Source organism: Falco biarmicus, chromosome 11, assembly GCF_023638135.1.
Source record: "Falco biarmicus isolate bFalBia1 chromosome 11, bFalBia1.pri, whole genome shotgun sequence".
In the NCBI taxonomy this organism is placed as follows: Eukaryota; Metazoa; Chordata; class Aves; order Falconiformes; family Falconidae; genus Falco; species Falco biarmicus.
This window is the reverse complement of record NC_079298.1, coordinates 20,230,146-20,256,766: the sequence shown is the minus strand read 5'-3', so window position 1 is coordinate 20,256,766 and position 26,621 is coordinate 20,230,146. Positions and strand designations below refer to the sequence as shown.

The window sequence follows — 26,621 nt, the reverse complement described above, 5'->3', positions numbered from 1 at the left end:
ATCTCTGTACATTCTTTTGCCTGTTATCTCTGTACATTCTTTTGCAAACACTTAACGCCGTGTTTGTTCATCTTGTGCAGCTTAAGCAACTTAACATCTATACAAGCTAAGCTTTATTGCTACAAAGTTTTATTTTATAAAATTCCTTGCATCATGAGAAGCCAGGACAAACCTGGAAAGCTTGATGGGACTGACAGTGCTGATGAGGCACATCTGTTGTAGACACTGCTACATACACATTTCAGAGGTTATGGGGAAACTTGATATTGCATGCTGTATTCGCATTGCCAGTTACAGTGATATTTTTTTTATTAGTATTTCGTCTTTTGGGTTTATTATCTTCCTTTGTAAAAAAGATCATTGCAAATGGCAAGAGAGAAGCTTTACATTTGTATCTTAGCATCTGTATCTTCTAATAGTTCAGCTTTTATTCCAAATGTTATATATTTTTTATAAGCTAAGTAATGTGTTGGCAAATTTAAACTAGCTCATTTTCAACCAGCACACAGCATTTCAGTCAGCAGAAAAATGTTTATGTGTTAATGTTGTAATGTGTCAAAGTTGTGTGTTAATGAATTTGACTCAATATTGGCAAGTATTAAGAGAAGTCTTCAACCTTGCTGGATTTCCTCCTTTGAGCTAGCAAACTGAAACATACTCTTGCTGTATAGTGGAGATGCAGTCTTAAGTGATGTGAACAGTCCTTTGTATCTGATTAATAGATAGGCAATTTACAACTGTTCAGAGACTTCAATATTGAGCACTTCAAAGCACTGAAGTAATGGCACTTTCCAAAATCTGTAGACCTTCCTGTCCTATTTATCCCTCTCTCTGTCAGTGAGGAGAGGCTTATTCCAAAGGAATAGGGTTTTTTCCACTGTTTTACAGCTTGGGTTTGAAAACCTGTTGTTACTGCTCAATATACAGACTAATTTTGCATATGGATAATCTCTTGGGGTATCAGTTTGGACTGAAATCCAGTGCTGGAGGCCTTTGGTTTTGCAGCAGTTCCTGTGGGTTTCTCCTTGGCCTGACGTTTGCTGCCAGGGTGGGTGTGAGGGAGAGAGACAGAAGGAACTGATCACCTCACGCAGGAATCTGCGGGGGAACATGAGAAACGCACAGTCCAGCAGGTGTGTGTCTGTCTGCTTGTGTGGGGCTGGGGCCTGCATGGCCCGATTGCCAGGGGCTTCCACGAGTCACAGCTGGGCTGCCCAGGTCCTGCAGCAGGGCCAGGTTTTCCTCCTGGTTGAATAACCAAGTAGCAAATCAGACCAGCTGAGCAGGCGATGCCAGCAAGGGGGAACTAAACTTTGTCTTTTCTTACCCTTTCTGGGAACCGGTCTCTGACTGGTCTCAGTTCCAGAGCCAAGATCATATTGTGCCCCAGACATTTCTGTGCAAACCCCACCAGTTTTAGCTTAAACTCCTTTTCTGCGGTATTTCACCGAGCTGATGGAGTCTGCACAGAAAAAGCTGAGCCGGAGGCACGTCCCAGGGGCCGGGGCAGTGGCAGCAGGGGGACAGCGGGCCGCCAGCAGGCAGGGGCCGGCGGGCCGCGGCTGGGCGAAGGGGAAGGCTCCAGCTCAGCCTCCCGCAGCGCAGGCGTGTGACAGCGGCTTCCCGCGCCCACCGCCCCTAGCACCCCGCACCGTTTCGTGCATCATAACAAGATTTTGGTCCCTAAGCTGCCTTCGACGCCAGGGGCCCCGGGCTGGCTCCCTGCTCGCACCTGCCATTGCCTTATGCGGCCGAGCCCTGCCCCTAGGCAGCCCGCCCCGCTCCGCCAGTCGCCCCCGGCCGGGCCGTGCCCAACCCGCAGCCCCGCCCCCGCGTAGGCCGTGCGGGAAGGGCGGTGCCGGCCGCTTCGCGTCCCTTTGCCCCTTCGCGCGACCCGTAGCGAGCGCCTGCGGGCCCCGCCCACCGCTGCCGTTATATAAGCGGGAACGACGCGCCGCCGCCTGAGTGTATGCTGGCGCTGCGGCAGGAGGGCGGCAAGATGGCGTCCACGAGCCGGTACGGGAGGCCGGCCTGGGCGCTCGGAGGGGCCCGTGCGGAGGAGGGCCGCGAGGGGGGAGGCGGGAGGGTCTCCGCCATCTCTTCCTGTCCGGGGCGCAGGAGAGAAAATGGCCGCGTTGTCTCTGCCGCCGCCACCCGGGGAGGGACCGGCGGCCGTCGCCGACCTTGCCCGGCCCCGCTGTCCTCGGCTTGGTTGGCGGCGGCGCCGGCCCTTCTCGGGTTTCGCGTCTCTCAGGGCCGTGCTGTGTGCGGCTCCCGCGGGGGCAGGGGACGGGGGCGGGCCTCCCTGCGCTTCCCCGTGTGGGCCGGGCCGGGCTCCCCCGGGCCAGCGGCCTCTGAGGGGCGGCCGGAGGTCGGGAGCGCCGCGGCGGCCGAGCTGGGGCGGCGTTCCTGCTCGGTAGCGCTCCGAGAGGAAGCGAGCGCGTTAGGGGATTTCGTGGCCGTTTGTGACTCAATTCCGGGGTCCCTCGTTACCGTGAGCTCGGTATGCCGGCGCTCGTGACCGAGCCCTTTTTCCTGCGGGCCGAGCTCTCACCCCGGCAGCGCCGTCCCTCCGTGCCGCTGCGCGGGGCTGTGGCGGAGGGGGCCGGCGGGCAGCGGGCGCGGTGCGGGGCCGGCGGGCGGGCAGCGGGAGCCTCCCGCCGTATCCCACGGGCGGGCACCGCCTGGGCGCGGAGCCCCCGGTGCCGCTCGGCCGCCGCTCCGAGCCCAGGTGGCAGCTCCCTGGCGTGGCTCCAGGTTATCGGGTCCTGCCAGCAGCTTTTAGGCTTCTAAATCCGTACCAGCCACCGTTCAGTGGCCAAGCGGGTCTCGGGCTCCGAATTAGTCCTTTTCCCTGGAGGTGCATCGGGGGTTTCTTTCGAGTTGGGAATGAAGGATGGCTCGTGGAGCGGGCTGTGGAGCGACTCTTACTCCTGCAGAACCTGTCCTAGGATGCAGGGAGTGCTTCCCAGTGTCTTACTGCAACTCGGGAGCTATTTGCTGATACGGACCTTCACACGCGTGCCATGCCTTTTCCTTTGCTATAGTTGGCTCAGCATGCTGAAGCTGTAATGTTACAAGGAGTGCAAAATATACGGCCAAGTAAATGGGTCAGAACTGGCATAGGAAAGCTAATTGTTACAATGTTTTGCGAAGGTAAAGTCTGAAACAAAACAATGTTAGCATGCTTTCAGGCCTCTGGGTTTGATTTTATTTTTTTTCTTTTGCTCGGTGTGTCACTAGCCATGTGCGTAATGACAAACATCAGGTGGCTTCACATGCTTTGTCAACAGTTTTGTCTTGTCATATGAAACTACTGGCTGGGAGTAGTGAGAAGGAAAGTAATTTAAAGAGCTTTTATGTAGTATTTTGAACATAATTTGCATCTGAAGATCTTGTGTGTGCATGTTCTTTCTGGAGGCTTTAATAGTAATAGCGATGTTGGTTTTCAACTTTGGTTTCAAGTTTTAGATATTTTTCTGGACAGTCACTGGATTAAAATGTTTGGGTTTTTTTGGTGGGGTTTTTTTTGTTATTTTTTCACTCATCAGAAACACCTAAAAAGTAAAAAATAATATAGGCTGAAATAATGGACTTGTCTGAAAGGGGGAAACTCTGATTAATTACGCTTTCAATGGGATATTTTCTACAATTGAAAGGATTAGAAGGGGTTTTTTTTGCATGGTCAGATTGAGGTTGATGGGTGCTCACAACAAATTCTATTTTACCAGCTTTTGTACCTTCTCTGCTTTTTAGCTCAGGCAGAATGGCTTTGTTGAATATACGGACCCCAATTGTAAATACTTATTATTCCAATTTTGAAATTACCAGTTTTAACAGAATTTGCTTGAATTTGGTGTTTGGTTTAAAAACGTTTGGTTGAAAGCAATTAGTTTTTACTGTAATCAGTAGCTAAAAGCTGTTGTGTTAAATAGAACTAATGCTTTATAGGAAGTTTTTTATATCTGCTGTAACTCCTGAAGATGCATGTGGGACGGATGCCTGTTATAAGAAGCAGTTGTCACATAATCCCCTTCACGAGCTGCTTGTATTTTGTGAAGGTCTCACAATTAATGAGTTGCTTAATTTAAAATGAGACTTTTTCTTCAAATACATGAAAATAAAAAAAAAAAGTGGTAGAATCGGCTATTTTCTGATATATAGTGTGTGTACTACTTCCTGAATTAAGGACCTGGTAAGTAACATTGACCTGATTGGAACGAGTGAGAAGGCTCACTTGGAATGAAACAATCACCACAAACTTCTTGGGGATCCTCATTTAGTAACAGACTGTGAATTAGACTGCACTTAATTATGTCTGTTATTTACATTTTTCATGCTGTAATTTGAAGTGGTTTAGGTACAAGATACATCACAAAAAATTGGAATTTAAGATGATCTGAAGTCTTGATTGTCAAATGTATTATTACAGTATTTAAAAGGTGAAGTTCAGTTGTTCAGGGTAATGTTTTATCATTCAGGTCGCTGTAAATTCTGTACTACTACAGTGTTCTTTTCAGCAAGGAACTCTTAGGCTTTTGGATTTGCAGCCTGCTTGGTTAAAAGTAATTAACACTTCTAATTTTTTTTCCCTTAGTTTGGATGTACTTCCAAGAGTGACTTGCCCAAATCATCCAGATTCCATTTTAGTAGAGGATTACAGAGCTGGTGATATGATTTGTTCTGAGTGTGGACTAGTAGTGGGTAAGTAGCTATTCGTATTTTTAGGAATTGTATTTAACTAAAATCGTGCATGTAGATTGTTTTCCCACAAAACTGGTGTATGATAACTCTCTTTAAAGATTGAAAATTTAAAATATGTTGCCATATTGAATTAGACTATTGTGCTGTCTAGTCCAGTATTCTGTCTTTAATCATGACTGTTGTTTCAGTCAGGCAAGTATAAGAAATGTAATAAAAGCTCTTTGTCTGCTTACCAAAAAAAAAAAAAAAAATTAATCCCTCTTTGCCATTAGAGGTTATCTTCTGCCCTAAAGGATTTCTCTTGATATCCTTGCCAGCACCTGTTTTTGTTAATTATTTCTCCTAAGGCTTTTAATATTATCCAAAGTAAATATGCAGTTTTTCCTCTGAATTTTGCTGAGCTCTTTTACTCTATTCATGTGGCAGAACTTCCACAGGCTAAAACATATTTCTAAGTATAAAGGAATATTTGAAATTAAAGGCCTTTTAGGCATTGTCTTTGAGTGGGAGAGAGAACCACGTTGTCATAGAACATGCTGCATATTTATTTTTATGTATCTTTTCTAGGATGAGTATCTTACTATCTTTATTCCTTTTGCCTGGGAAACTTTTCATGCTCATGTTATGATTGTTTAAACCTAACTCAATAAATTATTTTTTTTAAACATGCCATGACCAAAAGAAAATCTCTGTTTTGAGGGTACACATTCACGTGATTCATCCAGTGGTGCTAAATATTTCAGATAGTTTTATAATCCTGTCTCCTAGACTGTGGTGATTTTGTTTTGGCTCTTGTCTTGCACCCAAGTAAAAATTTTCATACAGCTGTTAGTGTAAAGCTAAAGCCTTAATAAGTTGCAGCAAAAGCAGTATTAATTTAGCCAGGTGACTAAAATATGTGCATCTTGTTTATGCAAAAAGCAAACTTCTGTATAGCTGTAAAGTAAATGTTAAAGGAAACTGGTACTCAAATATTTTAAAATTATGAAACCATGTAAAAGGCAAGAGGGAGGATTGTTACTTGGTTTGTTAAAAGAAGGGCTTGTTTAAATTGCAAAAAAATCTGGTAAAGATAAGTGAATTGTAATACATTTGCTGGTTAAAAATTCAAATATCTACAGCAATATTTCCAATTGAAATACAGTAATAGGCTTCGAAGTTACTGCTTAAAAGTAGCTTGGTCCATGTTCAGGTCTTTGTGTGGCTACCATAAAAGTTGAACCAAAGCTTAGAAAAGCCCATCTTGATCAGTTCATAACTTTTTAGATATTTCTGGCTTTAGAAGAAGAGGGAAAGGTTTTGCTTAATACATTTCATTTTTTAGAACCTGAGTTTGAGAAGTCTCACTTGGTGTGCCTTCTGTTGCCTACTCACAAGGTGTTCTTGCTTTAGAGATTTACTCTCTGGTCTCTTCTGAATCAACATCATTGGAGATTCCTTTAGTTCACGTTGTCAGCATTTTTGATGAACAAAATCATTAGAATATTTATAAAAACTTTTGCTGAGTTGAATTTTTAAAATATGTTTAAAATGGTCTTAGTCCTTTACAGCCAGCATTACTGGTAGGGTAAAAAGTCTTTTTTCTTTAAGAGTTCAGTGTTTTTTTAAGTAGGTCTTTCTATGGATTTATCGCTAAAAGGCTTCAACATTTATTTTTGTGTTGATTGTTCTCATTCTGTCTTGCTTTCCTTCAGCAATTTGGTTTACCTGCATGTGTCCAATTCATTAGCTAGGGTATCTAGCAGCTAGTTTGGAAAACTAATTAAATCAGATGAAGATAAATAATTGAAGAGTGCATGACCAAACAGAAATGTGAACGTTCAGCATTTTCTTTTCTAGTCTGGTAAGAAATTTAGAGCAGGAGAAAAACATCCAATTCTTGATGTCTGTTTTCTGGAGACGTGTATGAAGTAGGAGCATTTTAAAGGAGTGAAGACAACATTTTGTTTCCAAATGAGAACACTTCCTACTTTTTTGTTACAGATTCAGTGATACACGTTCCCCTTAAGAGAGTAGTGATTTAATTTCCTGCTTTTACATAGAAAAGTTGTGGATTTGTGTTTTCAAGGTTGATATAGGTCATGATGTGTAGCTGATGTGAACAGGGCTCAATAAGAATGTGTTTTGAGGTTGGCTGAAAATTAGTAAGACCTTTATCACTGAAGAGGAATAATTAGAATAGTTAAACCCCAAAGACTCAATGTACTCTGTAGCCAGAGAAGTATTAAATGTTTATTTGAAAATACTGTGATTCTGGTGTCTGCAGAGCACTGCTGGTGTACGTGGAACAGAATGGCTAATGCTGAATTTGTGCATTTACTTTACTGTTGTAAAGTACATGGTGATGTGACTTCACTGTTTTTTTAATACAGTTTAAGTGAAATAAGAGTAAAGAGTCTTTGACTAAACTAAGTATTTCCACTTGGTATTTTTTTTGCTTGCTATGGGGAAGTACTAAAGTTTCACATTTGTGGACAGACTGTGAGTTTATTAAATGTAAAACTTTGTCATAGGATAAAATAGCTGGTGCATAGTCTTCTGGGAATATGAGGTGAAATCAATAACTAGTATTATGGCTGAGGTTGCATTTATTACACTGATAAATGCAACCTCAGCCATAAAGGTCTGTTGCTGAAAGGGTGAAGCAGTAGAAAAGTTGGAGGGAGCAGGAGGCGAGGAGGAGGAGCTCTTCTAACAGTTGAATTCCATGTCTTAAGCAGAGCTGTATATTGGGATTTTGAGAAAGATTTTCAGTCAAAGGGTTTTTGTACTCATAGGGGGTGTTCCGAGTGTCTCAGACTGAAATTTCAAGTTAAATCCAGGATGCTTATTTTTATTTGCACAGCATTTTTTGCTTGTTCTAAGTGAACTGTACTGTTTTGCTGTGCAGTATTAAAACAATTAAATCTTGTAATGTCCAGTATAACTGAAGCTGGTGGTTGTTTTATTGCTGCTTCACAATACAGCTTCAGTCTACTAAAAACTCATCTGCCTTTTCACTGTTACCTTTCCTGGATTAGCTTGTGTTCTGTCTTTTCATGGTAACTGTTTCCAACTTGTTAACCTTTCCTCCTGCTAGTTGCCTCTTGCGTGAAAGGCAGTCAGAGACCTAAATTGCAGTTATCCATGGAATCTTGTTATTAATCTGGATTGATGTGCATCTGAAACTTTACTAGTCTGTCCAAGTATATTTGCTGTCATGAATCTTGTGTTTTATTATACATACTTTTCTCAAATCATTCTAGGATATATGGTATAGTAATTGTTCATGTGCTGCCTTGAGAATTCACTAAGAGAGGTTTTTGGGGTTTGGAGAAGTAGTTAGTTCTGTGTTCATTTAAAATGTTGACCATATCTCATTCTTCAGACAGACTTGGCAGGGGAGAAGCATTTTGTTCAAGAACACAAGGCTAGTAAATCCTCTTTCTTGACAGGCAAATATTTTGCTTACTACCTTTTAGGCAGTAAAAAAGGCTGGAAGTCAGCTGATATGCCAGAAGAGGCTGAAGAAAGCAGAACCGAAGTGGAATACAAAGCACTGAATTTTCTTGATGTAGCAAGGCGGTGAGCTGAATTTCAGAGGGGGCTAAGAATGAGTCTAGTGGCATGTGTGGCTGTGTAGTGTCTCGGCTAGATAGGAATGCCTTTCTGACCTAAGACTTCCCTTAAACTATTCTATAGTTTCATTAAATGTTGTCTTTGTGTGCAGGAGTTGAAGCAGTGAGAGGTTTATTTTCAGCATGTAGTAAGTGACTTTAACTGTTTAGTCCTGTCTGCTTCAGTAGGCAGGTAATATGGCTTAGAGAACAGTGTTCTTGTATGGAGTCTTTTTGGATAGCTTTCTTAAAAAAAACAGAAGTCTGTCTTCAGCTGGTGAGACTTCTTGGACGTATATCAACTTGCTTAAAGCTTTGAATCAGATTGACCTATATTCAGATGTTGATTCTGTGTTCTATGTATTCTATGAAGAGTGTTCAGTTAAAGAATTTTGAGGGAAGTGGTTCAATAGCTTATGATCGGCAGTAAGGCTGTTGCAAAGTTCTGTCAGAATATTTGGTTGGCTGATTGTCATGGGTTAACCCTGGCCGGCAGCCAAGCACCACACAGCCTCTTGCTCACTCCCCGCCACCCACAGGGATAGGAAGGAGGATTGGAAAGGAATGTAAAACTCAAGGTTTGAGATAACAACAGTTTAATAGGTAAAGCAAAAGCCATGCACACAAGCAAAGCAAAGAATTCATTCACCACTTCCCGTGGGCAGGCAGGTGCTCGGCCATCCCCAGGACAGCAGGGCTCCATCACGCGTAACGGTTACTCAGGAAGACAAATGCCGTAATGCCAAATGCCCCTTCCTTCTTTTTTTCCCCCCACTTTATATATTCAGCATGATGTCATATGGTATGGAATACCTCTTTGGCTAGCTTGGGTCAGCTGTCCCCTCCCAGCTTCCCGTGCCCCTCCAGCCCTCTGGCTGGCAGGGCCAGAGAAACGAAAAGTCCTTGATTTAGTATAAACATTACCCAGGAACAACTGAAAACATCTGTCCTATCAACATTGTTCTCACATCATAGCCAAAATACAGCACTGTACTAATTACTAAGAAGAAAATTAACTCTATTCCAGCTGAAACCAGGACACTAATGCTTCTGAAAAGGTTGTGATCTAAATGATGCATCTTAAATTCAGGTATGGTCTGTGAAGGATAGATAAGATTTAACTGTGCCGCAGATATTTTTTTCTTCTATGATATAGCACATGAGTAGGAAGGGGTTTCACAATTGCCTCTCTGGCTAGTCCGTTGTTCAGGATGTCTGTTATTAGGGATAAGGTTGATTGCATTTATACATAGATGGTGATTTTATGAAAACGGAAGAAAATTTTCTGTTTTTTGTTTGTTTTTAAAAAGCAGTTGGTAGTATCCTTTAAGTGGAGAAGGTGCTTAAGTATTTCTGACTCCAGTAGGGGGCAGTTACATCTATTCTAGTATCTTTACACCTCCAAATGGTGAAAAATCTTTTTTCTTCGGGGTGTGTGTTCCTGGTTAAGTATTTTTGAGTGTATTATCAACATTTAAAAAAGAAATGTGAAATCTCGATGTAAAATATTACTGAAATAGGAAAAAATCGTTAGGTATGGAAGTGTATTAGCACCTTTTATCTGGTTACTGTACTTGGGTGTCCAGAGCACTGAAAAGTATCTGGCAAAAGTTAGTCCCTGCATGTAAAACTCTTTGCATCCACAGGAAAGCTAATAATGAAGGATGCTGGTAGCTAAAGTAGTAGTTGACTTTTTTGCATGAGCATTCATGGATGCTTGATTTACACAGGGAATTTGTAATATTAAGAAAGTCATTTGCTAGCCTTCTTGAGTCAGCATTTCAAATAGTCTGTGTTAAGTCTAACCCATTTCAACTTTAAAGACAAGGGTGATGGTTCTTGTTGTTAGAGCAAGAACGCTTGTCACAGTGGAAACCTAGGCTTTGGATGTCAAAAGTTGGCATCTTTTGTCAGGCTCTGCGATAAGTACTGCTCCTAGCATGAAATCGCCTGGAGGATGGAGGAGACTCTCTAGTGGGTTCTGAGCTGGGAACCGAAGGTGTTTGAGGGCTGCTGTGAAGAATGCTTCTGTTAGTTGAAGTGCTAATTTGTCTAGTGGAGTATCAGTAACATTTTGAATCATCCAATTTGGGGTATGTTTTTTGTAAATTTTTTACTTCAGTGTCAAGTTGGCAGAGTGATTTAGGGCAGATAAGGGCTATAAATAATCTGAACAACCCTGATGGATGCAAGAGTCAAAAGCCTCTTATTTTTGTGATATAGTGTAGATCAGGCACAACGTTTTTCATTGAGATTCTATAGTTTGGAGCATCCTTCACAAGTACTTGAGCTGTTTGTCTTTCAAAGACCACAAGTCCTGGAAAGGTGTAACTTCAACTGACCAGACTTGTCCACTGGATTGTTTAAACATGTCTACTCATTTGCTTCCTCTATTACAAGAAGTTGATGGCTTAGGAAGCCTGGAAGTCCTTTTGCATTTGTCATCATTTTGATATGTAGGAGCTGCTAAGCCTTTGCTCTTGTAACAGTGGTTTACCTGCAGTACTAAGTTGTCTGTTTAAATCCATAATTGCCTGTTGCTACTAGTATGATGTTGTTGATGTCTGGAAACTAGTCAAAAGTCTTCTGTGTCTTTTTTTGTCAGTGTTTTTTTTGTGTGTGTTACTTGGTTTTGTTTAGCATCTCAAAGCCTGTTCTAGTTCTGTTTATTTCAGCTGAGTCTTGTGAATAGGCTGGTGTTGCTGTTGGTGATGATACATTTGTCATGGTGACAATGTATTGAAAACAAGATAACTTTTTGCCAAAAAAGTTGCTATTTTACAAAAGGCTGGAAATCTTGGAGAAAAAGCTATCTCAGTAAAATTGTGGGCATGGGTGTTCCCTGCCCCCCCCCGGGAGTTTATTCTTTGGTAACATCTAATACATCTGGTCTTAAACAGAAGTTCTAAAACTGAAAACAAAAAAAGTTCAGTTTATATTTTGGAAGCTATAAAGTTGAGTACTACTGTATGGGGCAGTGTGTAAGCTAATAAATAGAATGTGGAAGAGTAGATATCTGGAGTACTGTGTCTAACTCTGGGCTCCTCAGTACCAGATAGAGACTTGCTGGAGCAAGTCCAGCAGAAGGTTGGGAAAGCGATGGAGGGACTGGAGCATCTTCTGTATGAGGAGAGGCCGAGAGCTGGCACTGTTCGCCTGGAAAAGAGAACGCTTAGTTGAGCTTGGCTCTGTGCAGTTACGTGTCTTTGTCATCCTCTTCAGCTTGTAGTCTGCTACCTAGGTTTTCCATTGTAGTTTGTCTCAGCACCTCGTTACTATAGTTAATAAGAAGTTGACTGAAATTAATTGTAATTCTCTCTACATTTTTTCAATTTGGCTCTGTAAAGTGTTTTTAATTAAAAGTCTTAATGTATGTGCTCACTAGATGGCAGCAGATTCCTTAACTAACTGTAAGAATGGACCATTCTGTAGAAACAATTGGTATTTCGGTACAATAAACTTAAATACCATGTTTATGTTACAATTAAAATATTAGTTAATAATATGTAGAACTTGATGCAATGTTCAGCTAACATTAGAGCTTCTCTGAAAAAGACTTAATGTACCTTCTCAAAACTGCTTCAAGACTGGATATGGAAGAGAACATTACTTGATGCTTGAATTTCATCCTATTTCTTGTTTTGATTAAAATTCTTCAATTTGCAGCTATATTGTCTTCATATAACAGATAATACCAAATGCAGAAAGAGAACGAAATATGTGTGTATTATGTGTTACTGCAAGCGGAGTGCAACATTTAAATAGCTGGTATTATTTCTCTGTAATGTAATTGCAAAATCGGGGCTTGTTGAATGAAAATATATTCCTTTGAAAAATCACCTTTTTTTTTTTTTAGGGAGGGAATAAACTTATAATTTGATATGTAGATATTTTAAGCCATTACTCTTCCATTTCTGTAGCTCATGCTCTTTGCATTTGGCAGTTGTGAAGAAAACTAACCTTGGTCTGAGGTTTTCCGTTCTGAATAACAGTTCTGCATTTTACTAAATGAGCTTTTCAGATGGTGGGTAACTGAGTCAGTGAAGTTTGCAGTGTGGATTTCTACTACAGCCTGTGTGTTAGTCTATTAGACTTTTATTTTAAAGAGTAACTGAATACTGGAAGAGTTTATGAAATGCAATGGGGCAATGGAGGAAAAACTTGTATGTTCAGAAAGATGCTTCAGGATATCAATCTGGATATGGGTTCCATAAATATTGGGTCCTGTAAACTGCATTTTTTTTTTTTTTTGGTATGTGCTTCAGAGGAGGAAGCTGAGGAGACGAACTCGTGTGCTTGATGAAGGTTAAATAAAGGAGTGTCTAATGTAACCTTTCTAGTGAAGCTTATTTTTGTTCAAAAGAACTGCATCAAAAGGAAGTAGTGAAGGGATTATGCAGCCACTCCCATACTTATCGGAGCTCGATACTGTTGCCAAAACCAATATAATAATGATGTGAGAAAGCAGAGACTATTTTATAAGGTACTTATTGGGAACTTTTTTGACTCTGATGTTTGACTGTCAGACCCATTTTCCAGGTGCTTCCATTGTGTATGACCCAGCAAATTCAGTTTAGGACTTGGAATGTTAACTCGGGACCAGTTTTCAAGGCTGATTCCTTACACTGCTTTTTGTAAGACAGGGTTTAGTATTTTAAGGTTTTCTTTCAGTTACTTAGGGTGGGGCTTAATTGCATCTATCATAACATCACAGTTCCAACTTTTTTTTTGTGTTTTGAAGAGTTAAAAATAATAAATGCCACGGGTTTTTTTGGTATCAGATGGGATAATTAGCTGCTTGTAGTTGAGTATATTTTCCATTTATGGAAACCTTTTGGCCTATTCCATTTTAGTTAATAGTTGTAGCTTGTGTCACGGTTTTATAGAAGCCTTTTGAAGGAGGGATGCACTTCCTAGGACCTGTTACATTAGACACTGAGTATACAGAAAAACTTCTGCATTAGCAGATCTCCTGGCAAAGTAAAGATATTTGCATACTGCATCTTAATTACACAAATGCTTTATATTCAGTGATTTGTTCTACTTAATCTTTTCTCACTCTGAAATAGTAGTCTCAATCCTCTGTTTGTAAGACGTTTGCCAAAGCAGGCAGTGATATAACGCTTTTTTGTTAGAGCAGGAATGGTTCATAACTCACAAGAGGCAGATCCCTGAGTGAGTCATTTAGGTCATTCCCACTTGTGTGGAAAAATATTACATCATTGCCCTGTACTCAGTGTTCTATTTATACCATGCCAGAATTTTAAGTACATTTTGCTTTTTTTAGATGCTGTAAACAGTATTGGGGGGGTTGTCTTCAAGTAAAGTTACTGCTAGGCCATAGAAGGAGCATTACTGAATCAAATATTTACAGAGACTCCAGGAGCTAGAGGAGCACCACTCTGCTAATTCAAGCTTGCAAGGAGGGGAGACCATTGTAGCAGAAAGCATGGATCTGTGCTGCCTTTTACTCTGCTGCTGTATTCTTAACCTTCTAGGTTTTGATAATTTTTGTTCCACCCCCTCCTGGTTTTCATCAGAGCAGTAAATAAAGGTGGAGCATAGCTGTGAGCATGTCAGCAAATACTGATGAGAACACCTCTAACCTAAATTTATTCTTGTTGGTTGTGGTGACGACTTACGGTTTGTTGGCTGCTTTCAATTTCAAGCATATTCTGTGTTAAAAATAAAGTTCCTTCATTCAGAATAATTCCACTCCAGAATAGATACCCCCCCACCAAGTAATTGTGCAGTTGCACCATCTGTCCATTGCTCCTGTATTTTCTTCAGCTTCATATCTTGTATTACCATTGTTTGCAGAGTGTTTTTTTTTCTGTCTGCTTATGTTTTCACCATGTGAAATCACTCTTTGTGGTTTCATACTAAGACTTCCATACTGGAAATTTTTCATGTAGTCAGTGGTACGTATTTTTTGCAGACACTTCTTTCACAACACGCTTAAAACACTGATAAATGTAGCAAATTTTTCTGCAAGTTTAGCAAAGCAGGGTGACAATTATATTGCAGTTTCTTCAGATACCCTGCACAGAGCTGTAATCTGCTTTACTGCAAAAACTAAGAAAAGTGTACTTCTTGTACATGTATTAAAAAATATTCCTGTAGTGTTGTTCTGGAAACAACACCTTTGAGATGAAGCTTTTACCAGACCTGTGCATAGAATGAACTGCGCCGCCAGTGGTGGCGGGATGTGTGGGGTGTTTGGTTTTTTTTTGTTAAGACTGTATTGTTGTGATGACTTGCAGGGCTTTTACCTGCATCAGAATGTTGGTTAGAGTTATTTCTTAATCTGAAAAGTTGGTTTAGATAAATGTGAGATGAATAGAGGACTGCAAGTAAAGTTATTTTGTTCAGAGAATTTGGATTTAGTGCTTTTTCTGCTTACTCTGAATCTTTATTTAAACTCTTCCAGGTATAACAGAGTAGACTGAGTTTAAGAAGAAATAGTTGTGTGTATATATTGCACGTTGATACTGTCAAGCATTGTAAGTGGAGTTGCACAGGGTCAGATCTCCCTTTGAGAACAAGAATTGAGCTGCAAAATGTCATTATTAGTGGGTTAGAAGGTGGCTGTCATGGTTTAACCCCAGCTGGCAACTAAGGTACCACACAGCTGTTCGCTCGCTTCCCTCTGCCCCAGTGGGATGGGGAGCAGAATCGGGGGGGGGGGGGGGGGGGGGAAGGTAAAACTTGAGGGTTCAGATAAGAACAACTTAATTGAAATAAAATAACACGATGATGGTAATAACAATAAGGAGAGGGAAGGGGAGAGGAAGAAAATCCAGAGGGAAAGGGAAAAAAACAACCCAAAAGTGATGTACAGTGTGGTTGCTCATCAGTCACTGGCTGACACCCAGCCAGTCCCCCAGCAGCGACTGGCAGGCCCCGGCCAACTCCCCCCAGTTTATATACTGAGTGTGACGTTCTGTGGTATGGAATATCCCTTTGGCTAGTTTGGATCAGCTGTCCTGGCTGTGTCCCCTCCCAATTTCTTGTGCCCCTATAGCCTTGCTGGCAGGGCCTGAGAAATTTAAAAGTCCTTGACTTGGCTGTTGCTAGGTAATGTTTCTACTAAAACCGTCAGTGTGTTGTCAGCTTTGTTCTTGCACCAAATCTAATACACAGTATTGCACCAGCTACTAAAAAGAAAATTAACTGTATCTCAGCTGAAACCAGGACAGTGGTGTATTTCAGAGTACCAAGGACCTGAGCTTGTGCACAGAAGTGATTTACTACAGCTTAATGAGATTGTGCATGATAGATAATGCACATGTGCACTTTGGACACATGGCAGATGTGAGAGAACTTGTTAAGTTACAATAACTTGCTCATTTGTCTAAGCCCTGAGAACATCTGTAGGCAGCTGTGACGTCAAGCTTGAAATAAAGGTCTTGATGTCTTGTGTGTGTTGAAGACCCCATGATGCTTTAAGGATAACTGTAACTTTTTGCATTCTGGATGCATTTCTTCAGTTATTTATGTTTTCTGTGCAGCTCTAGTTGCAGGTTTTTTCCCCATTGCCTTCAACTTAATGTGTAAATACCAAGTTTTGGTCCATTGTCTTGCAAGTTACTGTTCTGTTGGGAATGCCAGGAGACTGCCATCTTAAAAGGGAGAGCTCAGGTTGTGTAACCTAATGTTTCATGAAATATTTCAAAATGTTACATTAACGCAGACTGTTGCTTTCTGTGAACTCAGGTGACCGGGTCATAGACGTAGGGTCAGAGTGGAGAACTTTCAGCAATGACAAAGCAACAAAAGATCCGTCTCGAGTTGGGGATACCCAGAATCCTTTGTTGAGCGACGGTGACTTGAGTACAATGATTGGCAAGGTAATGCTTAAAATACTTAATTTTAATAAGTGTGAGTGGTTTTGTCACGTACGTGTTTGTATGTCCATAGGTAAACTATTTGGAGAATGTGTTTACAGAGGAATTTTGTTTAAACTGAACTCTTAGGTTTGTGGTGTGTAACATGTGGCTCTTTCCTGGGGGTAGCAGGAAAGGGCTGACCTCTTCAACAAAAGAAAAGTTTGCAGTGTTGTGGCGTTATTTGCCATTCTTTGGTAAGCGGCTATAAATAGAAAAGCTGGTGTTGCAATCTTTTAAAGACGTGCTTTGGCAAACAAAACGTGTGCGTTTAAGATGATTCTGAAATAACAGATACTTAGTTTTGAGGTCTCACTAGCTAGTAGTGCCTAACTTGAATTACCATTTTTTTTTGGTAATAAAATCTGCATCAGATTTATATTGGAGACCTGGAGATCTACATGCGTGGTGTACATACTCTTCCTGTTAATGCTGAAGCACTAAATGTAGAATTCTTTCATGGTGAGAGTGCTCCAGAAGGAAGTATTCAATGTATATTTAAGTTGAAATTTAGTGGTACAGCCATATCTTGCTGTTTCCCATGAAGATTAATTTGCACCAAGATTAACGGTGCAAATGCACTCCCTTTAGTGAAGTAGTGACCCAGGTAAGTTTTCATTGTACTTTGTGTTACATTTTTTTACTGCCAGACCCAAATTGATTTTTGTGGACTTTTTGAATGTTTCATGAGAGGTGGTCCAGTTGCTGCTAAGTAACAATTAAAAATGTAATGCTGCTTTGTGTGTTGTACATGCGCACCAGGATTTCTCAGAAGTTTTTGTTCCGGTGATGTGGCTAGGATGAAGAGGTAGACATACCAAAATATGTATGGATACGTATAGGGGAGTGTGCACCATACTTCTCAACCAAGGATTCTTCAAAGAGATGAAGTCAACTAGTGAGTACTGATATGGACAGATAATCTTTCACCATTGGTGAAAAAGAACCTTTCTGTGCAAAGTATTGTCCAAGTAGATGCTTGTGTTTTGGACAACACCAAGCACTGCTGCCCCCTACGTTTTTAGGGTGCATTATGGTGGCTTCTGGGCTCTGTTTAGGCAAACAAATCTCTGCACTGCTTCATTAAAAAACCAGGCGTGGCTAAGTAGCTCTGTGAAGTGGTGCTGTAGAAGTCACTGGAGTTCTAATGTCACTTGTATAGGTCCAGAAAGGTTGTAGTTCTCAGGGCTTGGATTTCTGTCACTGATTTGGTCAGATATGATAGAGATCAGAAATAGACCTTTACAGACAGCTAACTGGACTTTTTGCTCCAGGTTTACACTGTTGTCTCATTTTGGGACTGTGTAAATACAGGGTTTGTTTCTGGGAGCTCAATTTGATTCAGTAGGTAGAATGACCTTCTGAGGTCTTTTAGAACCTTCCTGTTGAAAAAGACAAAAGGTATTTCAGCTAAAGATAGAATTTGTATCCAGGTGAGCTGTGGTGTTAACCCTCTTCTCTCTGGAGGTTCAAATCCTCATTTAGAACAAGAGGGATAGCAGCTTCAGTGAGAGAAAGACATAAATGTTGGTGAAAAGTTTGGTTTTCAATGAAATCTAGAATTTTTCAGAGATGCACATTCATTTAATGAAACAGTTTTGCTGTTATCTAGAACATTTCAGAATAGGCATGATCTAACTTGTGTAGCAGAGGGCCATTCAGTGAAGACAAGATGTGGAAACATCACTGTGGTGTGATTTAACCTATGAGACTTGTGAGTAAAAGTCAAGTACTGGAACTGCCAGGATCATGTTGGAGAATGTAGAGGGGTCTGTCTGTCCTACCATGGATATTTTATTTGCATGGGGAGGAATTACAGAAGAGACACCCTATTTTCTACAGTAAATTGGGAATCTCTGACAAGCCAGGATGTGTTCTGAACGAGAGTTCCTGTGTTTGTCTTGCCAGTGAGCAGGGCCTCTGGGGTGTCAGCTCATTGATGTGAACTCTGTATCAGGATCTGCTTTTTTCCTCAGTCATTTGAAAGGGAGAGAATGGCTGATATCGGAAGATGCTGAAGAAATTTCCTATCAGTGCAGAAAGGGCATGAATTTTGCCGCAAAAATAACTAAACCAAGGAAATAGTACATTTCTCAAGCAGTCTTCTAAAGTCCCTGCCGGCAATAGGCTGGGATGAGGATTGACCTAGATATGCACAGTGGCTGAACAGGGGTGAAATTGGTGTAGTAATGAAGAATGTAAGTAGTATCCAACAGGTACAGAATAGCCTTCATGGGTCCCAGAGAATGAAGCAGGGTAAGATTTTATTTTCTGTTAACGACAAGTCTTAGAATGGCCTGGAGTGGACCCCAAATTTGTGTGCCAGAGATTGCTTTAGCCTGTCACATGGGACAAGGAGTAGAAGTATTCCTTTCTGCTTGAGCTGCAGATGATAATAGAATCTTTAAAACAAAAATCCATGCCACACAACACCCCTACTACCAACCACCACACCACACCCTGCCCCCCCCCAAACCACAACCCGTATTGTGGAAAATCCAAAAGAGGACATGGATAATTCTCATGGCACGCCATGTTAGTGATGTATTGTAAACTCCTGGGAACGCAGGTAGAAATGGGGTCTGAACTACCTGCCAGTTACAACAGTAATTTCTGGTGACTGGCTGTTGCCTTGAAGTAGTAAAAGAAGGGGGCCAGTTCCGCTTCACAGGATGGCTTTGTCACTCTTTCCTCTTCGAAACCAGGAGGGGCTGCTTTGGGACTCCTTTCTGCTGGGGGTATGTGGTCTGTATCTGCTAGCAGCCAAAGAGTGGCTGCTTTGCCCGTGCAAAGGGATTAGTTCCTAATTGGTTTTAGCATTTAAGGGATCCATCTGTCTGAGACAGCAGCAGCCTGCATTGGAAGAAAGAATAATTTGTCTGTGAAGAGGAGGACGAATAGCATAGCTGGCTGTGGTGGAAGTGGTTTGTGTTCTTCAGGCAGATCTTGAGGATATTGGCACACAACAGTACCTGAAAGTCGATACTGTGCTGCAGTTGATCAGGTGACGGTGTAGATCAGTTGGAGACATGGTGAGTTCTGGCATTAGTTGTGACTTGATTGCCAGAATATTATAGTTATCTCTCAAATTCTTCTGTAAAATCCAAGAAAAATAACTGAACAAACAGCTTCTAGATCTGCCTTGATATAAGGAACGCTTTTATATGAATTTAAAAGAAAACTGAGTTTTGCTACTTACCTTGTGGAAGAAGTTGTCTTTTGTCACACTTTGTAGAATCTATTCCTTTTTGTAGTGACTGCAACTACAAGAGAATTTAGGTTGGTTGAACAAGAAACCCAGTGCAATCTCTTGGTATAACTTCTATCCTTGGATCAGACGCCTCGGAAAGGAAGCTGCCTGTTGTCAGCCTGTGTGGCCTGGATCTAGAAGTGCCGTATTGATAAGCAGTGCCAAGATACCAAGGGCTGGTGCTCGGAAAAGAAGGATCCATCAGACTATATAATGAACTGGTTGTACTGGGCAAGAAGGCTGCCGGCTCTGGGGGCATTCTTTGGTGCTGTGAATAACCCCAAGTCAATGATGTGAATGATGTTGGTGATCCTTCTGCTTTCTGCTATGGAAGGGGATACACCAGGGTACAAAGCTGTCGGCTGCCAGCACTGCAAGCCTGACCTCCATTGAACCCTTTCAGAGATTACCACAGTTTACTGGACAGCGTGTTTTCTCACTCTTGTCTTTTGAGGCTGTTTCCAGGGTGTATCCATGCGGTTTCTGCTCTGTTTGAAAGCCAAACAGGTGGAACTCCTGACTTTGACAAGTACTTTTCTTGCTGAGATGGGAAGGTATGAGTAGATATCTCAGGCCACAACAGTAAAATGCAGAGTTCTTAAAATCTGTTTGATTTCAGTTTAAACTGTGGCTTCTGTGTGTTTTGGTTTTTTTTTTTATTTTTTTCCCCTGTGAAGGAAAAGGGACTCCAAACATGGTTGTCAAGGGCTGAAGCCAACAAAGCATTGTCCCTCAATTGAAAAGCTCCAGAAGGAAAGTTGATGGTACATTTAAATAGTAAATGCAGGGAGAATTGCTGTGGGTTTTTGGGATGGTTGAGACTGAAGAGTATTTTCCAACCCTTTTATAGTTGTGAGCTGTATATTGGGTATGTCTCTTGGAGAATGCTCATACCGACAGGCTGAAGTCCTTTGGCTAACAGTACTTGCCTATAGCTGCATTGCTAGTTTCCAGTATACATGAGCAAACATTCAAAGGAAAAGGAATCCATAAGTACCAGCAAGAAAGTAAAAAATGAGAGTTTTAGGAGAACCGCTAAAAAAACCCAAATAAATAAATCTAGGCATTGTAGATGGACCAGGGAAAATACCTGTGGTGAAGGGGAATACTTGATGGGCACAGGACAGAGCAGTTTCCTGGTAAAGAACTTTCTGCTGTGAAGCCTGAATAGACAAGGACTGGGGCCTTGCTGTCGGGGTTGATAGGCCTTTGTTTCTGGTCACTCTTTTGGCATCTGCAAGATCATGAGCATGTGCAGTCCCTGTGAAGTTTGTGTGTGGTGCTGGTCTAGGAGGCCGTGATGCACGCTGCTGTGTTAAAGCATTGCTGGGAGCAAGGGTCTGAGTGATGGCCAGGAAGGAGCCTTTTGCTCTGAGACTTGGGTGTTTTGTATAACTTGGGCCAAGGGAAGTTGTTGGGATGTAATCTATGAAAGGAAGATCTAGTGTTGCAGATGTTTGTAATGCTTTTTGTGGCCTGAGGTTTGTTGTGCTTGATTCTTGCTCTTTGTTTGCTTTTAAACCTTGCTGGGGACCTTTGGATAGTGTTCATCGAGTCAGGGAAGTAGGATTGCCCTTGAAGCAGCTTTCTGCTGTGCTGGTGCCAGGATCGTTTTCTGCGTGGTTCTTTAACTTGTGGGGATGTTTGAGGGAGCAGGAAAAAAAAGCCCAATAATGATCTTGGATTCTAGCATCTGTCATAGAGGGCTTATTCAAGGGGCTACCGAAACTTGTGAGGGAGGGTTCTGTGCTGGAGTCCTCGGTCTCCACAGCAGCATTAAAGTGTGTGTGCCGACAGATACAGGTCTCAACAGCAGAGGTATCCACTGAGCCCATGTGTAGTGGAGTCCTTGGGTGAGGGAAGTGGGACAGTGTAAGAGAATGGTCAAGAGCGAGCGTTAATAGCGTCAGCCAAAGAACATGTATTAAATGCAGATGTGCACCACAAAGGTTACAGAATCATAGGCCGTTGTAAAATATAAGGGCAATTCCTAAGAACACTGTACAGGAAAGAAGAAATGAGTTCTGACTCCCTCTGGGCAGCTGGGAGGAATAAGGAGGTGCTCGGGTGCGGTCTGCCCTTTGTTCGCTGTGTCTTGGCCCCACGTTGTACCCCCTTGGCGTCCTCATAGGTTGCTGACTTCTTAACTTGAGAACTCTGTGTGCAAGTGCTGGGTGTGAATAGCCAGGTTAGCAGTCAGCCAGAGATCTAGATCTGCTTTGTGCTTACTGTTCTTGGCAAAACAGAACAGCGGAGCGGTCTGTCTGCAGCAGCCACCGTATCAGCCTGTTTAAATGACCAAATCTGTCTGCAATGAATGTCGGGTGTCCCTGCCCAGCTAAATTGTTTGAAGGTGCCAGAAAGCAATAAATGCTTGCTGATTCAGGGAATCCAGGTTTCTACGCATGATGTGGAATTGTGAAGAAGTATTTTCTGCCTGAGAGAGCTCGTAGCCCCGCACACTGGCAGTAAACATGTAAGTAGGCAATATAAATTACAGATGTTGCTGTTCTGATCTTACAGGCCACATTGTTGTCATCAGCTGTTGCTGGTCTGACATGGCATTTTTTTTAGATGTGTTTCAGATTGATGGCCGATTGAAGACAGTTTAAACCCTTCTAGTTGGGCAAAATTGATGGCATATTTAATAGAAGTATGCAATTTACACTATCGGTTGTAAGGTACAAAAAAAAAAAAAAAGGCACTTAGGAAGCTTCTTTTGAAGTTACCAGGTTGAGTTGGTGGCTCTTACTTTTCCTAAGACCTCGAGCTTTTCTTTTAAATGGTCTGTGGTTTTCCTGTAAAGGCGGAGTCTATGGATATTTACATTTTGCCACAATTAAGGCTTGCAGGTGCTAGCAGGCACAGTATCAAATGGGTTTTGAGTAGGTCATTGGTTTGGATGTTGTCTTTGCTCATGCCTTCATTTTCCTATTTGAGTTATCATTGTAACAACTGGTCTCCAGTTGACCATAAAATTTTGTTTTTCTGAGGCGCCAGTCTGCCACAGTGCAGATGCAGCCCAGATAACATACGGGTTGCATAAAATCTAATCTTGGACCTCAGCATTGCTGACGGGAGTATTGAGGTGCACACGTTGGCTACGTATTACTCATTCTTTAAACTACTGTGACGCTAGCAAAAAAAAAAAAAAGCCCTGCGTAATCTGTGGTCCTTGGAAATCAACTCACAATTTGAGACTTGTGTAAAGTATAGAACCTGATGTTTGGAACAGTGCTCGATTGTATGATTTACTTCAGTGATGGTTATTTGTGCAACTGAATGCGTCGAATTAAGGTGGATAAAGCTGGAAGATGTTTACTCTTGAAACGAGGAGGAAGTTGCCTTTATTTTATTGACAAAATTTTTTTTTTTCTTTTCAGGGCACAGGTGCAGCAAGTTTTGATGAATTTGGGAATTCAAAGTACCAAAATCGCAGAACTATGAGCAGCTCTGATCGGGCAATGATGAATGCTTTTAAAGAAATTACGAACATGGCAGACAGAATCAACCTCCCTAGAAATATAGTTGTAAGTTCATGTCTCCCTTCCTTAAATTGTTCTGGCATTGACTTAGTTAGCATAATATAATGAGCACATGAATTTTTGATATTGCTGCTAATTAAATGGCCTAGAGTTAATTAAATTTAGTCTTCTTGCATTGAAGGATCGAACAAATAATTTATTCAAGCAAGTGTATGAGCAAAAGAGCCTGAAGGGAAGGAGTAATGATGCTATTGCTTCTGCTTGTCTCTACATAGCCTGTAGGCAAGAAGGTGTTCCAAGAACATTTAAAGGTAAGTTTTCAGTGATACAGATTCAATTTTGCTGTGAAGTACAGGTCTAGTTACTGTCACTGTACGAGGTTGGCTTTCTCATTCCTGGACTTTGAGTTGGTTCTTCTCAGCTACAGCTCACCTTTATTGGGGAAGGGTAGGAGGGAGTCTGGACATGTGTTATACTTGTGACGTTAGCAGGCTCTCGGGCTTTTTAGTCTTACTTTGTATATATTATAAATATATAAAATATATTTATAATAAAGCTCTCAAGCTTTTTAGTCTTAATGCAGCAGTTGAAAGTCATTCTGAGTGTTGGTGAAACATAAAAGGTATTGCTTTGATTGGAGGATGGTGGGCAGTGTTGTAACTGAGTTTGAACCAACAATTGTGCAGTAAATATGTGTAACTTTTCCCTGTCAGGGATGCAGCTTTTTTTGGCATTGAGTACCAAATTTCCCTTATTAAGCAAGCTGTCTTAATTATCCCCTTTTGAAAAATGTGCACCGATAAAGTGATTCGGAAGTTTCACTAACGTGCGAAGCTTATTTAGTGATGGTGACCTTCATGATATTGGCCTTTTTTGTGGGTCTTAATCAAGTTTGATTCTCAATATATTATTTTGGGGGAGTAAATGCTGTCAAGGCTAAATTTTTACTCTTTGTTTAGAAATATGTGCGGTGTCCAGGATTTCAAAGAAGGAAATAGGCCGGTGTTTTAAACTTATTTTGAAAGCTCTCGAAACCAGTGTTGATCTGATTACAACTGGAGACTTCATGTCCAGATTCTGTTCCAATCTGGGTCTTCCCAAACAAGTACAAATGGCAGCAACGCATATTGCCCGTAAAGCTGTAGAATTAGATTTGGTTCCTGGGAGAAGCCCTATCTCTGTAGCAGCGGCAGCCATTTACATGGCATCACAAGCTTCTGCAGAAAAAAGAACACAGAAAGGTAAGTCTTAACTTTTTTCTTTTTTTTTTTTTCCATTTTTTTCCCTTCCCCATGTCTTGCTGCTTGAAAGAGGATTCAATGTTAATGTGAAACTTGGATGAGGTCTGTGCAAAGTAGTGATGAAGTGCTGTTCTCATTGCACACAGCAAGGACCAAACCAGCATCTCCCGCTCCCTAAAATGAAAACTGAGCAATTGGCTATGCTCAGCGTGAACAGAATTTACTTTATTCTGGCACTAGGGGTTGAATTCTTGAATGCAATAGACCAGTGCATTCAAATGAGCCTAATTTTAACTTTACCCGTGCTAGTATTTGCATGTGTACGTTGTGCTGCTCTGAAATGCTCCCAACGCAAACCTGAGGGCAGTGGCAGGCAGTGTTCTGGCTTTAGAGTACGCCGAGTGGTTAAACCCTAGCAGCCAGGGAATCGCCTAGATTGGTACATGCTCCCTGATTCTTGCGAGCCCATGGTAAAGACGGAGAGTTCAGGCTGTTCCTGAGCTTTGGAGCAGCATGGCTGTGCCTCCGGGGATCAAGAGACACAGGCCTGTGTGGGGGCAGCGTACGGGGCAGGAAGGGAGCAGAGGCTGCTGGGGTTAGAACTTGGTGTGACAAATGGATCCAACTGCTGGTAGCTGGCTGTGGAAGCTCTGTTGATGTGTCTCGTCCTGTTTAGAAATGTTAAAAATCTAGCAATTTCGTAGTGGAGAGCTGCTTTTAGGTAAAGAATAGCTTTTATCTGTCAGGTTGTGCTGCTTTATTCTGCACTAATCACAGCTTATTCAGCCCCTGGAGCTTTCGTCGTGCTGGCAGTTTCCTGGGCGTGTGAGTGATGTAGAGCCCAAGCAGTACGGCGCCTTCATCCTCACTCGCCTTGGGCTGTTGGATTATGTGTCTTAAGAGGAGTGATCGTTGAAACAAAATTCAGCTGCCTGCCGTAGATAGAGACATGCCTCCGTGCTCCTTCGGTGTCCTCGGACAATGCTGAAGGCTTTCACAGTTCAAGGTTTAAATCCAAACTTGGTTAAATCTTGAATAAATTTAGAGTTTCTGTGCATCTCAAACAAGTGTTTTCTCAGCTCGTTAAACGGTGCTCTGTGCTGCCGGCTTACTTCTCTGTACATTGTAAGGTAAATGCATTTCACGTTTAGCTGAAGTTACTGCTTTTTGTCTATGCCTAAGATTTTTGCTGTTTCTGCTTGTATTTAAGTCAAATGCAAAAATGAAGATCCTGATCTTGATGATAATTTATTAGAATATTGCTGGGCACATGTAGACTTTGGACTAGATGCTTCTGATGACTTCTGCAGTCTTGATCCTCGGTCAACTTGAAAATATTACTTCAAGATTAATAGCAGAAGTTTAATTACGGCACATGAGAAGGCAGACTTATATATGCAAAATATTAGTCACTGTCGTTAAAACCATTTTTACCAGCCTTTCCGGAGAGTTAGGATTTAAGCTAAGTGTGTAGCACTGCTCGAGAATTTATGCTTGCTGGTTTCTTCATTGCGAATGTCAAAAGTAAAAACTAATCACTTCTCTGCTTTTTATCTTAGAAATTGGTGATATTGCTGGTGTGGCTGATGTTACGATTAGACAATCGTACAGGCTGATCTATCCTCGAGCTCCAGATCTCTTCCCAGCAGACTTCAAGTTTGATACCCCCGTAGACAAGCTACCACAGCTGTGAAATTGCAGAGTGTTACTTTTAATTTTTCATTTAAAAAAAACCCAACAAAACCAAACCCAACAACAAACTTTTGATTTTTGCCTATAATAAAGGATGTACAAAGTGTTAATATTGAGTCTTCATGTTGTGGAACTGGAGGATATGGAGATGGAGCATAACTGCTGGAAGACAGCACACATTCCAAGGGTAAAAAAGTTCAGTTTGGCATTTTGTATGTATATATTAGTGGAAGTAAGTATTTAATGATTGTTGCAACAAACTTAATTTCATATTGTTGTACTTATGTAGATTTCTTTTGTAGGGATCTCGTAAGATGTATTTTGGAAAATTTAAAATATTATGTAATTCCCAAATAAACTGTTTTCCAAAAACACTTACCATCTTGTGAATGACTGCAATTTGACAGGCACATACTGTTCCGCATGCTGAGAGCGGGAATGCAGTCCACAGAACGGTAGGGTTAGCTTCCTGCTTACGGACTTGGCCACAAGGCTGCTTAAACGCTCGCTTTCTTGACAGTGTTTAATCTCTAGTGTGGCTTTTGCTTTTGTAGTTAGCTGTGGTGTGGGTGATGTAACCCAGAACGCAAGCAGTTGCTGAAAAGCACTTTGAATATTTGCACAACTGCTGCTGAAGATTTCCAAATTTGTTGTAAAAGGATTAGTCACATCCTTGGCATGGTCTCCCCGATTCTCACTGATGTGTCTCTGCTTTGCTTCTGTGAATTTGACATAATGACAAAGCAGCTGAAGGGAAACATAAGGGC

General features: G+C 41.6%; 1 protein-coding gene across 1 annotated transcript; it reads left to right on the top strand.

Moving 5' to 3' along the window:
* Window positions 1-1,889: 1,889 nt before the first annotated feature.
* Window positions 1,890-26,228, top strand: GTF2B (general transcription factor IIB). The gene is made up of 7 exons (XM_056355556.1): window positions 1,890-2,016; window positions 4,598-4,704; window positions 16,017-16,150; window positions 22,820-22,966; window positions 23,103-23,232; window positions 23,881-24,162; window positions 25,722-26,228. The coding sequence occupies exons 1-7, from the start codon at window positions 1,970-1,972 to the stop codon at window positions 25,853-25,855; spliced, it is 981 nt and encodes a 326-aa protein (XP_056211531.1). The 5' UTR covers window positions 1,890-1,969; the 3' UTR covers window positions 25,856-26,228.
* Window positions 26,229-26,621: the final 393 nt, after the last annotated feature.